The 12,758-nt window shown below is 57.4% G+C and overlaps 1 protein-coding gene across 1 annotated transcript in view; it reads left to right on the plus strand.

The window, feature by feature from the left end:
- Positions 1-12,523, plus strand: part of LINGO1 (leucine rich repeat and Ig domain containing 1) — a gene marked incomplete at its 3' end in the record, with an annotated part of 59,854 nt that extends 47,331 nt beyond the window's left edge. The window contains exon 2 of the mRNA XM_080690825.1: positions 10,667-12,523. Coding sequence (XP_080546951.1) covers positions 10,679-12,523 — 1,845 coding nt within the window. The 5' untranslated portion in view covers positions 10,667-10,678. The remainder of the gene's footprint in view (positions 1-10,666) is intronic.
- Between the last annotated feature and the right edge of the window lie 235 nt (positions 12,524-12,758).

A 12,758-nucleotide genomic window follows, 5' to 3' on the forward strand; every position in this document is an offset into this window, starting at 1 on the left:
AATTGCTGCAAATAATAGTAGCTCGTTCGTTTTCATGGCGGCTCGTGGGTTTTCACTGATGTACAGCGCTCTGTCCTTTGAACACAATTCAGTGCGTCTCTCCTATCAGTGGGCATTTGGGTTGTCTCCCTCCTTTGGCTCTTACAAACAGTACTGACTTTTTGTCCCCTCTCCTGAGGCAAGTGCAGAGCATCTCTGGGCACACAGCTAGGAGCAGACTCGCCGGGCCACGGGGCACGCTCACATTCAGCGTTCCTAGGGAATGTGCCAAAGTGTTTTCCAAATTGGTTGGACCAGTTCGCCTCCCCTAGCAGTAGATGAGCGTCCCCACCGCTCCCCATCCCCGCCGGCTCGCGCCTTCAGCCCTCTTCCTTTTTGCTGATTGAATGAGTATGCGGTGGTGTTTCATTATGGCCTTGATTTGTGTTGCTGGGATTTGAGGTTTCTGATATACAGTGTAGAGGTTGACATGGGCAGCCGCCAGTGTGTAGCGGATGTCTGCCAAGCTGTCATCTCCGGACCTCAGTTTCCCCAGTTATGGGAATGCTGTCTGTAGGAGCTCGGGATGGGCAGGAGAATCAGGGCAGACTCCCCAGGAAGTGGGAAGAAAGGGTGTAGAGTCCCTGCACACTGAGAGCTAAAAGAACAGCCGACCCCAGGAAGCCCAGCCAATCTGTGTCCACCCCCAGGACGAGCAGGGGGTGGTCCTGGCTTGGGAGGTGCACAGAGCCTGTGCTTCAGTGTTTTAATGCCCCCATTCTTGCACAGCCCTCTGAACACCCCGTCTCTGCACCCTGGCACCTGCCATGGGGCCTGGCATTGGTAAGTGCTTAACAAGGGTTTGGTGACCCAGGGAGAGAACTCTGGATGGAACAAATGCGTGTTCCTTCCTCCCTCCATCCCCAGTCCCTTGGGTGGCCGCTGATTGCTCTGCCCATGGAGTGAGTGGGGGTGGCCGGGCAGAGTGGCTCCCGGGCACTCAAGGGTCCCCAGTCACGAGGCCCACAAGTCCCGGCCTGCCCGGGGCCGGGGCTGGCAGTCTAATTTAGAGCAGTTCCCTCTGCCAGGCTGGTGCACCAACGATTGATTCCACGCTGCCTTTCCCGCCAGGACCTGGGCCCCTGGAGCTGGTTAGAGAGAGCGCCAGGGCTGGCGGAATAATTATGCCTATTTCATGTGACACCCAAATTGATTGCCGCCAGGGTGACATTACCAGGGCATTGTTCCTCGTCTCCAACCTCTTATTACATGTTATTAGGGTGTGTGGTGTGTGTGTGTTTTTCTATTTTTTTCCATTTCAGGGAATTAATCTCTCCCTGCCACCTCCTCTGCTTCCCTCTGCAGAGAACCAGCTCTAGGCCCTGGAGGGGGCGGGGCCTGGCACGCAGGCTTCTTCGGCCTGGACTTTGCAGGGCTGCTGATGCACGTGTGTGAGGAGGGAATAGGGGCCTCAAATCCCTTTACTTGACTGTATACCTCAGGGCTGAGGCATAAATCCCAGCAGGAGTCTTCCTGCAGTGTTCTTGAACCATGATCTCTGCTTGCACACCTCTTGAGATGGGCTGCTCACTCCCCACAAAGATAGGTCTTCATCTTGAGCTGTCTGATCTGTCCGATTCCTCCCACTGAGCCAAATGGGCCTCTGGTGAGGCTCCACCCACGAACCTTGCTTTGCTCTCTCTGCCTGCAATGGACACTTGGTATACTCAGCCCTGATCTGCCCCTTAGAGATGTGCAGAGGTGCCAGCTCCCCCCAACAAGTCTGTGATTTTCCTGAATGGGCCACTGGGTGATAAATTGAGTTGTGCACCTGTGTGTGTGACCAGAGGCCTCGTCACCTCCTCAAAACTCAGCTCAGTTTACCAGGTTGGAAGAATGGGCTCTGGCAAGAGGTTGGCCAAGATATAATTGAACAGAGAAGACTTTGAGCAGCCAGTGTCAAGAGAAGGACAATGTTTTTTATAGTTTGTCCATGTTATAAATAACTTGCTGGACCTTGGCTTATGATGTATATGGAAGTTGTTCCTCTTTGCTTTTTATTTTTTGCTTTTTATTTTTTGCACTAAGGATTGAATCCAGGGACATTATACCCCTAAGCTACACTCCTTGCCTTATCCTTTCAGTAGGTTGCTGAGAGTCCTGCTAAGTTGCTCTGACCTCGAACCTGCAATCCTCTTGTCTCAGCCTCCCAAACCATCACTCATCCCTGACCTAGCCCCATCCAGAGTCCAGTGGCTGCATGAGGCCAGCATGATGCTGGGGACAGAAGGCAGCCACCAGTGGAGGCTGGTCCTCCTAGACTCCAGCCCTGAGATGCTGCGGCACCTGGGCACGGCCCTGATGCTCTGGGCCTTGGTTTCTAAGGTCATCATGTCTGTGTGGTTAGACACGCTCAGGACCTTGAGCAGGTGAACCAACTACACAGAGCCTTAATTTTCTCATCAGTAGAGTGGGCTTGCTGTGGTAAGGGCTGGTGGAGCTATTCAGCAAGGCACTTCATGTGTGTGCTCGGTAGAAATGTCTCTTCCCTTCTCTCTGCTGGAACTCTCTGCGCCCGGCCCCAGGAGGGCAGCGTGAAGTTGTCCCCTTGCCAAATGAGCAGTTTGTGGTCACCTGCCCAAGATCATGCAGGGCAGCAGGCCCAGGAACTTGAATCAGAGCGAGGCGGTGGGCGAGAGCCAGGATGATGGGTGTGACTGCCTCGGTCCTACGTGGCCGCTTACGCAGAATGCGCTTGGGCAGATCGTACCCCTCTCTGCCTCAGTTCCCTTACTGGTAGAGGTACTCAAACCGGCCTCGCAGGGTTGTCGCAAAGGTTAAAGAAGTTCATTCCTGGCACATAGTGCTGTGTGTGTGATTTGCAAGGCCTTGTGGGGAAGAGAGAGCATCACTTTGGGACCAAACTGTTGTGTCCATAGCCTGCTAACTCTGACGCTGAGTGGCTCGTGAGATCTCTCTGCTCCCGGCTTTCCCACCTGCAAAGTGGGGGTAACAGGAGTGCCTACCTCAAGGGATTCCTGAGAGAGAGAATGAATAATTATAGCTGGCTGAGTGTGTTGGGGGGGGGGCACACGCCTGTTGTAATCCCAGTACTTGGGAGACTGAGACAGTAGGATCACAGGTTTGAGGCCAGCCTCAGCAACTTAGCGAGGTCTTGCTGCAAAATTAAAAAATAAAAAACCAGGCTGGGGGTAAGCGCAAAGGTAGAACATCCTGGGTTCCATCCCCAGCTCCAATAAATAAATAATAAATGAACAATTATATGTAATGCGCTTAGAATAATGCCTGGCACACCAAAGGCTCCTCGAACCGCTTTTTTCCCCTTTCAGTTGGCATCATTGTATTTACTAATTGTGTCTGGTCATCTTTGTATTTATTAGGTCTCTGGCTCATCCTAAGCCCCATGCTGATTCCCCTGCCCCTCTCAGCCCCCTCCAGCCCCAGCCCAAGGCCTGGCTCTCCCAGGTGGCCTAGGGCTGGTTTCCAGGCTCCAAAGCCTGGGGGAGCCGGTCTCAGGGCAGAAAAGCCGGGAGGGCTGGGGCATCTGCGAGGGAACCGGGGGACCCAGGAAGGTGGAAGGATGCAGGAGTCCCAAGAGACCTGGGCCCTGGATGGGGCACAGGCTTTCAGGGGTGCCTTTTTGTCCCCAGGAGCCTGAGTTGGCATCTTGGAGACATAGGAAGGGAGAGCTGTGGGGTACTGGACCTGGGTCTTCCTTGGGCCCCCTTAGGTCACCCCACATAAGCATTCGCCCACCCCTCCCCAGCTCCAGGACAGCTCCAGTGGTGGGGGTTGGGATGCGTCCACTGAGGCAGGCCCAGCACAGGGAACCTGGCCAAGCCTCACCCAAGCTCACCAGGCAGCTGTGTGCCCTCCGCTCACCCGGAATCAGCCACCCCTGCCCCTCCCAGGCTGGCCACTCCTGGAGGGCAGAGCCTATATATAGAAGCCTTTAAACACTAAGATGCTTTGACAATTAAAATTCATAATTTATCCCACAAATGGCCCAGGGCTGTGGGCTGGCCGGAAGGCTGGCTTCTCCTGAGATGGTCTGAGCTCTGCTGGGAGTATGGGGGGGGCACGGGCATTTCTCCCTCAAGCGTAAGGGCCAGGTGATTGTCTGGGGCCACACCGGGAGTCCAGGGCAGCTACACCAGGCCCAGTCAGTGCCTTCTGGCAGGCTGGGGCCCTGAGAGGCCAGGGGAGCAGGTTGAGTTTCCAACGGCACCTGAGAGATGGGGCTGCTGGCTCTTGGCCAGAGAATGGCGGGAGGGGTGGCAGGCTGCGCAAACGTGCGCGCGCACACACACACACACACACACCACCCCAGGGGCTCAGCAACTCTGCCAGAACCAAGAACAAGAGGAAAATAAAGAATTATACACAACAAAGGACATGACCTCAATTTTCTTCCAGGTTGATTTTTCTCTCCCCGTTGGGGGGCAGGTGAAGGAGCAGGAGGGGGAGAAGGGACGGCAGGCGAAGGCAGCAGCCCCGGCTCAGGCTCCCTGAGCGCCTCCCCTCCCTGCGCCTCCCCTCCCTGCGGGTCAGGAGCCCCCTCCCCGCCCATCTCCACAACACAGGGCTGCAGCTGAATTTCCCCCATTAACAGCTCTCGCCTTAAGCCATTATCAGCCATTCACACCTCAGCAGGGATTAGCCCCGAAAGCCAGAATGAAGTGTCTTTAAAAGGAGTCCAGGGATGGGGTCAGGATCTGGGGTAGAGGGAAGCCATTAAGAGTCCCCGGATGCTCTCAGACTTACAAGTTGGTACCCTGGCTCATCTTTGCTGGCGGCCCACTGGGTGCCACCCTGACTTGACTTTCAGCCTGCTGCTCCCCCAACCCGAAGCCTATAGACTGGAGGCCAGAGAGTGGAATCCTGCACCGGGCTTCCTGTGAGCTCTCCACACAATTTGACAGGCTCTTTTGTGCATCTGAGTGGGAGAGGCAGGTGTGCAGCTGCCCAGCCCTTTAGGGGCCCTCATTTTAGGGACCTTTGAGCACCATGGAGGTAGGGATACACTGGTGCACTCTGCAGAGGGGTCTGAGACCCAGAGAAGACCAGCAGGCTGGCCCTTTCTTCCTAGGGGCCTGAGAAGAGACCCTATTAGGGGCTGTCCTGCATGGAGCGGTGGGAGGCAGGCCCCCAGCCACTCAGCCCTGGCTGGCCTTACACTTGAGGGAGCAGACACACTATCTCATAACAGGTGTGATCATACCTTGAAGTGGATCCAGCAGGACCCTAGGATCTGAGGGCCAGAAGGACTTCAGGCAGGCCTCGTGGGCATGGAGAGAGTCTCCAGGAGCCTGGATCTGACCTTGCTTCTGTTCTTTGGTGACCGGGGTCCCCTCACCTTCCAGTCTCAGCCTGCCCATCTGTCAGTGGCTAAGCAATCAAACCCCCCTGAGGGGTGGTGACCTAGGCCGCCCAGCTGGCCCAAGGCCAGGCTTGCAATGGCAGAAGCCCAGCGTTTCCCAGCTCCTGTCTTCCCTGCATCCCCCCTCCGCCATTTTGCCCACCCTTTTTCTTTGGTGAACACTGGTGGGAGGTTTTTGGAGACAACATGTACCAATTCCCAAAATCTAGTCATGGCAGGCAGACTCCAAACGCTAGTCTCACCCTTTTCTGAAGAGCTTCTGTGGCATGGCTGGGTGCTGTGGAGGAGACACCCCCTACCACCGCTACCAGGACCTCCAGGTGCTGCCCGTGGGATAGCAGGCCTGGTGGCACACTCCTGTAATCTCAGTACTTGGGAGGCTGAGACAGGAAGATTGCAGGTTTGAGCCCAGCCTCAGCAACTTAGCAAGACCCTGTTTCAAATATTTAAAAAAATAAAGCTGGGCGTGATGGCGCATGCTTGTAATCCCAGCATTCAGGAGGCTGAGACCAGAGGATCGCAGTTCGTGGACAGCCTCAGCTACTTAGGCCCTCTGTAACTTAGTGAGACCCTGTTTCAAAATACAGAATAAAAAATAGGGCAGGGGGTGTAGTTTGGAGGTAGAATGCCCCTGGGTTCCATCCCCAGACTCACACACAAAAAAAATTTAAAAATAAGCCAGGCGTGGTGGTGCACACTTGTAACCCCAGTACTTGGGAAGCTGAGACGGGAGGATCATAGGTGTGCAGCCAGCCTTAGCTACTTAGTGAGGCACTTTGCAACTCAGTGAGACTCTGTTTCAAAATAAAGAATAAAAAATAGGTCTGGGGGTGTAGCTTGGAAGTAGAATACCCCTGGGTTCAATCCCCAGTACTTCGAAAAAATAATAATAATAATTAAAAATAAAAAGGGTTGGGGATGTAGCATGGAGAAAGAATGCCCCTGGGTTCAATCTCTAGTACCAAAACCCCAGAGTGGCCCCAGCTACCTTCAGTGGTCCTCCAAGCCCACCCCAGTGACCTACGCCGCTTGCACCGTCACCTCCTTACCCTGCACACTTCGGTGACAGCCAAATTGAGCCCGCACTGGGGAGGCAGTCAGCCCGCGGCCTTCCTTGTGGAGATCTTCCAGCCTGAGCCCCCCGCTCCCCTGTGTCCACAGGCCGCATTGCTCTGGGACGGGGGGGTTGATTGTCCCACTTTCCCCCTTCCTGGGATTATAGAGGCTCTGACAGGGCATATGGATCATGCCCAGGGCACAACTATTCTCGGCCTGCCCACCTGCCCTTTTTTTTTTTAAACTATATCCCTCATCCCTTTTTATTTATTTATATTTTTAAGAAAGGGTCTCCCTACAGTTGCTGAGGCTGGCCTTGAACCTACAGTCCTCCTATCTCTGCCTCCCAAGTACTGGGATTACAGATGTGCGCCACCACGCCCCGCTAACCTGGCCGCCCTTGATGTTTATTTTCTCTTTGGTTCAGTCTTTAATTCTTGCCCTTGTGGGAAGCCCTTCAGGGGGCAAGGATGGAAAATAAAACACACTGATTAGAATGCATAAGCCACCTCTCTGCAGTTGCAGGAGCAGGCGGCAGGGCTCACAGAGCGGGATGGCAGAAGCGGCACGGTGCCCACGCAGTAGTTTGGGTGACGTTGCAGACATGACCCACTGGCACCCGTAAGATGCAGGGGACTGGGGGGCGGTGAGACCAGGAGCCGGGCCGGCGTGCTGTGCTCTCCCTGGGCAGCTTGGGCGGCTTCACAGCCTCTCTCGCCTCTGTTGCCTCACCTTTAAGGACAGCCACCTGTAAAAGATGGGATGAACTGGGCACCAGGGCAGGAGCCTGTAATCCCAGTACTTGGAGGGGGCGCTCAGACAGGAGGACCACAGGTTCAAGGCCAGCCTCAGCAACTTGGTAAGACCCTCTAGTACCAAAACCCCAAAGTGGCCCCAGCCACCTTCAGTGGTCCTCCAAGCCCACCCCAGTGACCTACGCCCCTTCCTTCCCCACCAGTCACCTCCTCACCCTGCACACTTCGGACAGCCAAATTGAGCCTGCACTGGGAGGCAAAAATAGCAATAACCCTGTTTCAAAAATAAAAGGGGGGCTGGGCGTGTTGGCGCACGCTTGTAATCTCAGTACTTGGGAGGCTGAAACAGGAGGATCTCGTTTCATGAACAGCTTCAGCTACTTAGGCCCTCTGCAACTTAGACCTTGTTTCAAAAGAAAGAATTAAAAAATAGTAGGGCTGGGGGTGTAGCTCAGAGGTAGAATGTCCCTGGGTTCCATCCGCAGTACTGTACATACATACATACATACATACATACATACAATTTAAAGAATTAAAAGAAATAAAAAGGGGGCCAGGTGCATGCCTGTAATCCCAGTACTGAGAGGCTGAAACAGGGGAATCACAGATTTTGAAGCCAGCCCTGGCAATTTAGCAAGGCTCTTGGCAATTTAGCTAGACTCCATTTCAAAATTAAAAAAAAAAAAATTGTGTGTGTGTGCGTGCATGCATGCACGCACACACATTTGCAGGCTCCAGGGTATAAAGCCCCTGGATTCAATTCCCAGTAAAAAAATAAATAAATAAATAAAAAGGGGGGCTGAGGGTATAGTTTATAGGTAGAATACCCCTGGGTTCAATCCACAGTACTACAAAAAAAAAAAAAGCTAGGCTGAGCTAACTTCACAGATGCCCCCTCAGGCCACCCCAGGCCCTGGAGTGTGGCCCACTGCTCTGTGGGCTGACTCCTGGCATGAGGTGGCAGCTACATGAGGCTAGGCTGGCCAGCTTTTCTACCAATGTATTTAAATTCCCTGGGTCTCTCATTGTTCAGTGGGCCTGCTCCAGGGTCAGCCCATCAGAGGGGATTCCACCCCTGCAAAAATTCCATCGTGCACACGTTTTCTTGCAAAGAACACTGGTCGGGGATGTGTGCCACACCTTGGGCTCCTCTCTCTGGCAGGTGAGGCAGATGCGCCACGGCTGTTGGGTCCAGGATGAAACGTAGGTTACAGAAGTGGCACCCAGTGCTGGGGCTTGGGAACATGTTTTCCTCTTTGCCAGGGTTGCTAGGGAGCTCTTCACTTTAGCTATTATGCAGGTCTTTGGGTCCTTCTTTAGCTTTTTATCACTTTATTGTCTTGTAGCATAATTCTCTCCACCCGTGGGCTCAAATCATGTTTGGATTTAGGTGTGTTGTGCAGAATTACATAATATCATCTCCAAGAAGACTAAAGGACTTTGATGTTGCGAGAGATGGTATCTGATGGTAGAGCAAGGATGGCCTGATGGTGGACGGCGGCCTTTGGGGTGGGTGGGAGGCCACAGAGGCTGCTAGGACAGGAGACTGGGGCAATTCTAAAGGAGATGGCTTAGCGGTGGGAGTGTGTGGGACCGAGTAGGGTACCCAGGCAGCCCTGCTGAGGGAGTGGTGGGTGGCCCAGGCCAGATGCGTGTCTGGACAGGGGGTTTCTGTGTCCTCGCAGCCCTGTCATTTTTCAGTGTCCTCTCAGGCAGCTCCCGAGCCACCCACCAGCCCAGCACCCCCCCCCCCCAAGCTGGGCGCTAAAAGTCCTCCTGCCTCCAGAGGTCCCCAGCCTCACACGGCGCCGGCCCAGCTGCCGGCCGGCCCAATTACTTATTGATTGCCTGTCAGGATGTTTGCTTTTCTGGTGGGTCACTGGAGCGTGTGTGACTGTGGAAATTGGCCAGGTGGGGGGGCAGGGTGGGGAGAGGCTGAGCCACAGAAGAATCTGGAGAGAGAATGAACAGGCTGGGGTGGGGGCGGCAGACAAAGCCCCTGGGGATGCAAACCCTTATAGATTCCACAGAGCCCTCTGGTTCATCAGTCGGTCGATCAACAACCAGAAAGCACCTGTCGGTCCTGGAAGACCAGTGGGGTATTGGAAAGTGTGTGGCACCCTCAGAGTCTGGCAGGCCAGAGCTCCTTCCTGTCCCAAGTGTCCCCCCTTTTCCCCCTGTACCAACTGAGGGGTCCTTGGGCAGCCACAGCCTGCCTGAGCCCCGGTAAGTGTGGACCTATGGAGGCCCAGTATGGCCTTGGAAGCAGAGGCCCATGAAGGTGTGGGGGCTTAGCGGGGCTGGGAGAGGCCTGAGCCAGGGCATAGAGAGGGGACACCCAACTCTCAGTCCTGCATTGAGCCCCCCTTGGGGCCCTGAGTGTTAAGACACAGCAGCAAAGCCCCAGGGAGCCAGGGTGGAGGCGCAGGGACAGGTCTCCACTCCATGGACTGCAAGAAGGCTGCCACTGGGGCTCCAAAGCCCAGCCGCCTCCAGCTTGGGAAGCCGCGGCTCCTAGAGCGGGGAGCAGCCCCTCTTCTCTCTGCTCGCCAGTGCCCCACGACAGTGGGCAGAGAGAAAGGCAGGAAGGGGATAGCCAGGCAGGCGGGGCCAAAGCAGGGACAAGGGGCCCCTGGATCTGGGCTGGGAGAGGGGTGAGCGCCAGCCCTCGCACCTGGCTCCCTCCCCCTGCAGCCTGGACTCGGTCCCCAGCACCGTCCCTGGACACCACCACCTAAGTGCTGCATTTCTTCAGCCTGGGGTGTGCCGGCCCTGGGCTCTGGGGCCTGTGGGGGGCCTGGCTGCTCCTCCCTCCCGCCCCCCTTTCAGCAGCTGCGGACCCTGGTGCCAAGAAGTGGTGCTGGCAGAGGAAGGCTGGGGGAGCCCGTATCCCATTAGGGGTCAGGAAAGTCTCAACTCAGCCTGTCCAGAAGGGATTTCACCAGGCTGGGGCGGGGACTGCAGGAGGCCTGGGTACTGGAACCCAGAGGCAGGGAAGGCGCAGGTGCTGTGTTGGGTCTGCTGAGTGCTCAGGGCTGGGCTGCAGGGCGGGTGGGCAGGGTGCGGAGTCTGCAGCTGGGGAAGCTCGGGGCTAGAGGCTGAGAGGAGGCCCTTGCTCTGCAGGCTGGGCCCTTTCATGCCTCCTTAGCCCTTTCAGGCTTTTCCCAGAAGCCTGAGCCCTTGAGCCCCTCTGGTCCCTTCTCCCTGATGCATGAGGAGCAGGGGGTGGGGGTTCGAGGAGGTGGCACTGGCCCTTCCCTGAGCCCTCCTCATCCCAGCAATGCTGGGAGGGTCTCTTGAGAGGGCTGTGGGCAGGGAGGGGGAAGGGGAGCAGGCCGGGGGCCCTCTGTTCACGTGCACTCTGCGCCCAGCCTGTGTGGGGACACCCTGCTGGTGCGGGAGGGCTGCGGGCGGTGCCCATTCAGACACGGCCCCCTCACAGCCCCCTCTGTCCTGTGCTTGCTTCCGTCTGCAGGTGAGCGAGAGGATGCTGGCGGGGGGCGCGAGGAGCATGCCCAGCCCCCTCCTGGCCTGCTGGCAGCCCATTCTCCTGCTGGTGCTGGGCTCCGTGCTGTCCGGCTCGGCCACGGGCTGCCCGCCACGCTGCGAGTGCTCGGCCCAGGACCGCGCCGTGCTCTGCCATCGCAGGCGCTTCGTGGCCGTGCCCGAGGGCATCCCCACCGAGACCCGCCTGCTGGACCTGGGCAAGAACCGCATCAAGACGCTCAACCAGGACGAGTTTGCCAGCTTCCCGCACCTGGAGGAGCTGGAGCTGAATGAGAACATCGTGAGCGCCGTGGAGCCCGGCGCCTTCAACAACCTCTTCAACCTCCGGACACTGGGGCTCCGCAGCAACCGGCTGAAGCTCATCCCGCTGGGCGTCTTCACCGGCCTCAGCAACCTGACCAAGCTGGACATCAGCGAGAACAAGATCGTCATCCTGCTCGACTACATGTTCCAGGACCTGTACAACCTCAAGTCCCTGGAGGTCGGCGACAACGACCTCGTCTACATCTCCCACCGCGCCTTCAGCGGCCTCAACAGCCTGGAGCAGCTGACCCTGGAGAAGTGCAATCTCACCTCCATCCCTACCGAGGCGCTCTCCCACCTGCACGGCCTCATCGTGCTGCGCCTACGGCACCTTAACATCAACGCCATCCGGGACTACTCCTTCAAGAGGCTGTACCGGCTCAAGGTCCTGGAGATCTCCCACTGGCCCTACCTGGACACCATGACCCCCAACTGCCTCTACGGCCTCAACCTGACGTCCCTGTCCATCACACACTGCAACCTGACCGCCGTCCCCTACCTGGCCGTGCGCCACCTGGTGTACCTGCGCTTCCTCAACCTCTCCTACAACCCCATCGGCACCATCGAGGGCTCCATGTTGCATGAGCTGCTGCGGCTGCAGGAGATACAGCTGGTGGGCGGGCAGCTGGCCGTGGTGGAGCCCTACGCCTTCCGTGGCCTCAACTACCTGCGCGTGCTCAATGTCTCCGGCAACCAGCTGACCACGCTGGAGGAGTCGGCCTTCCACTCCGTGGGCAACCTGGAGACGCTCATCCTGGACTCCAACCCCCTGGCCTGCGACTGCCGGCTCCTGTGGGTGTTCCGGCGCCGCTGGCGGCTCAACTTCAACCGGCAGCAGCCCACCTGCGCCACGCCCGAGTTCGTCCAGGGCAAGGAGTTCAAGGACTTCCCAGACGTCCTCCTGCCCAACTACTTCACCTGCCGCCGCGCCCGCATCCGGGACCGCAAGGCCCAGCAGGTGTTTGTGGACGAGGGCCACACGGTGCAGTTCGTGTGCCGGGCAGACGGCGACCCGCCCCCCGCCATCCTCTGGCTCTCGCCCCGCAAGCACCTGGTCTCAGCCAAGAGCAACGGGCGCCTCACAGTCTTCCCCGACGGCACTCTGGAGGTGCGCTACGCCCAGGTACAGGACAACGGCACGTACCTGTGCATCGCGGCCAACGCGGGCGGCAACGACTCCATGCCTGCCCACCTGCATGTGCGCAGCTACTCACCCGACTGGCCCCATCAGCCCAACAAGACCTTCGCCTTCATCTCCAACCAGCCGGGCGAGGGAGAGGCCAACAGCACCCGCGCCACCGTGCCTTTCCCCTTCGACATCAAGACCCTCATCATCGCCACCACCATGGGCTTCATCTCCTTCCTGGGCGTCGTCCTCTTCTGCCTGGTGCTGCTGTTTCTCTGGAGCCGGGGCAAGGGCAACACGAAGCACAACATTGAGATCGAGTACGTGCCGCGCAAGTCAGACGCGGGCATCAGCTCGGCCGACGCACCCCGCAAGTTCAACATGAAGATGATCTGAGGACGGGGCGGGGCAGGGACCCCGGCAAGGAAGGGGCCTGGCCGCGCTGCGCGCCAGTCCTCCCACCTCCCCGGCCCCCCCACACCTTTTCCCTCCCACCCTGCCAGCCCTCACCACCCGCCCTTTCTACCGGGACCTCAGAAGCCCAGGCCTGGGGACCCCACTTACACGGGGGTGTGCGTTGATAGACTGGAGCCGAAAACCAAGGAACCGACAGGCAGCAGAGTCGATAATT

This window comes from Muscardinus avellanarius, assembly GCF_963383645.1.
Source record: "Muscardinus avellanarius genome assembly, chromosome: 3".
Lineage (NCBI taxonomy): Eukaryota > Metazoa > Chordata > Mammalia > Rodentia > Gliridae > Muscardinus > Muscardinus avellanarius.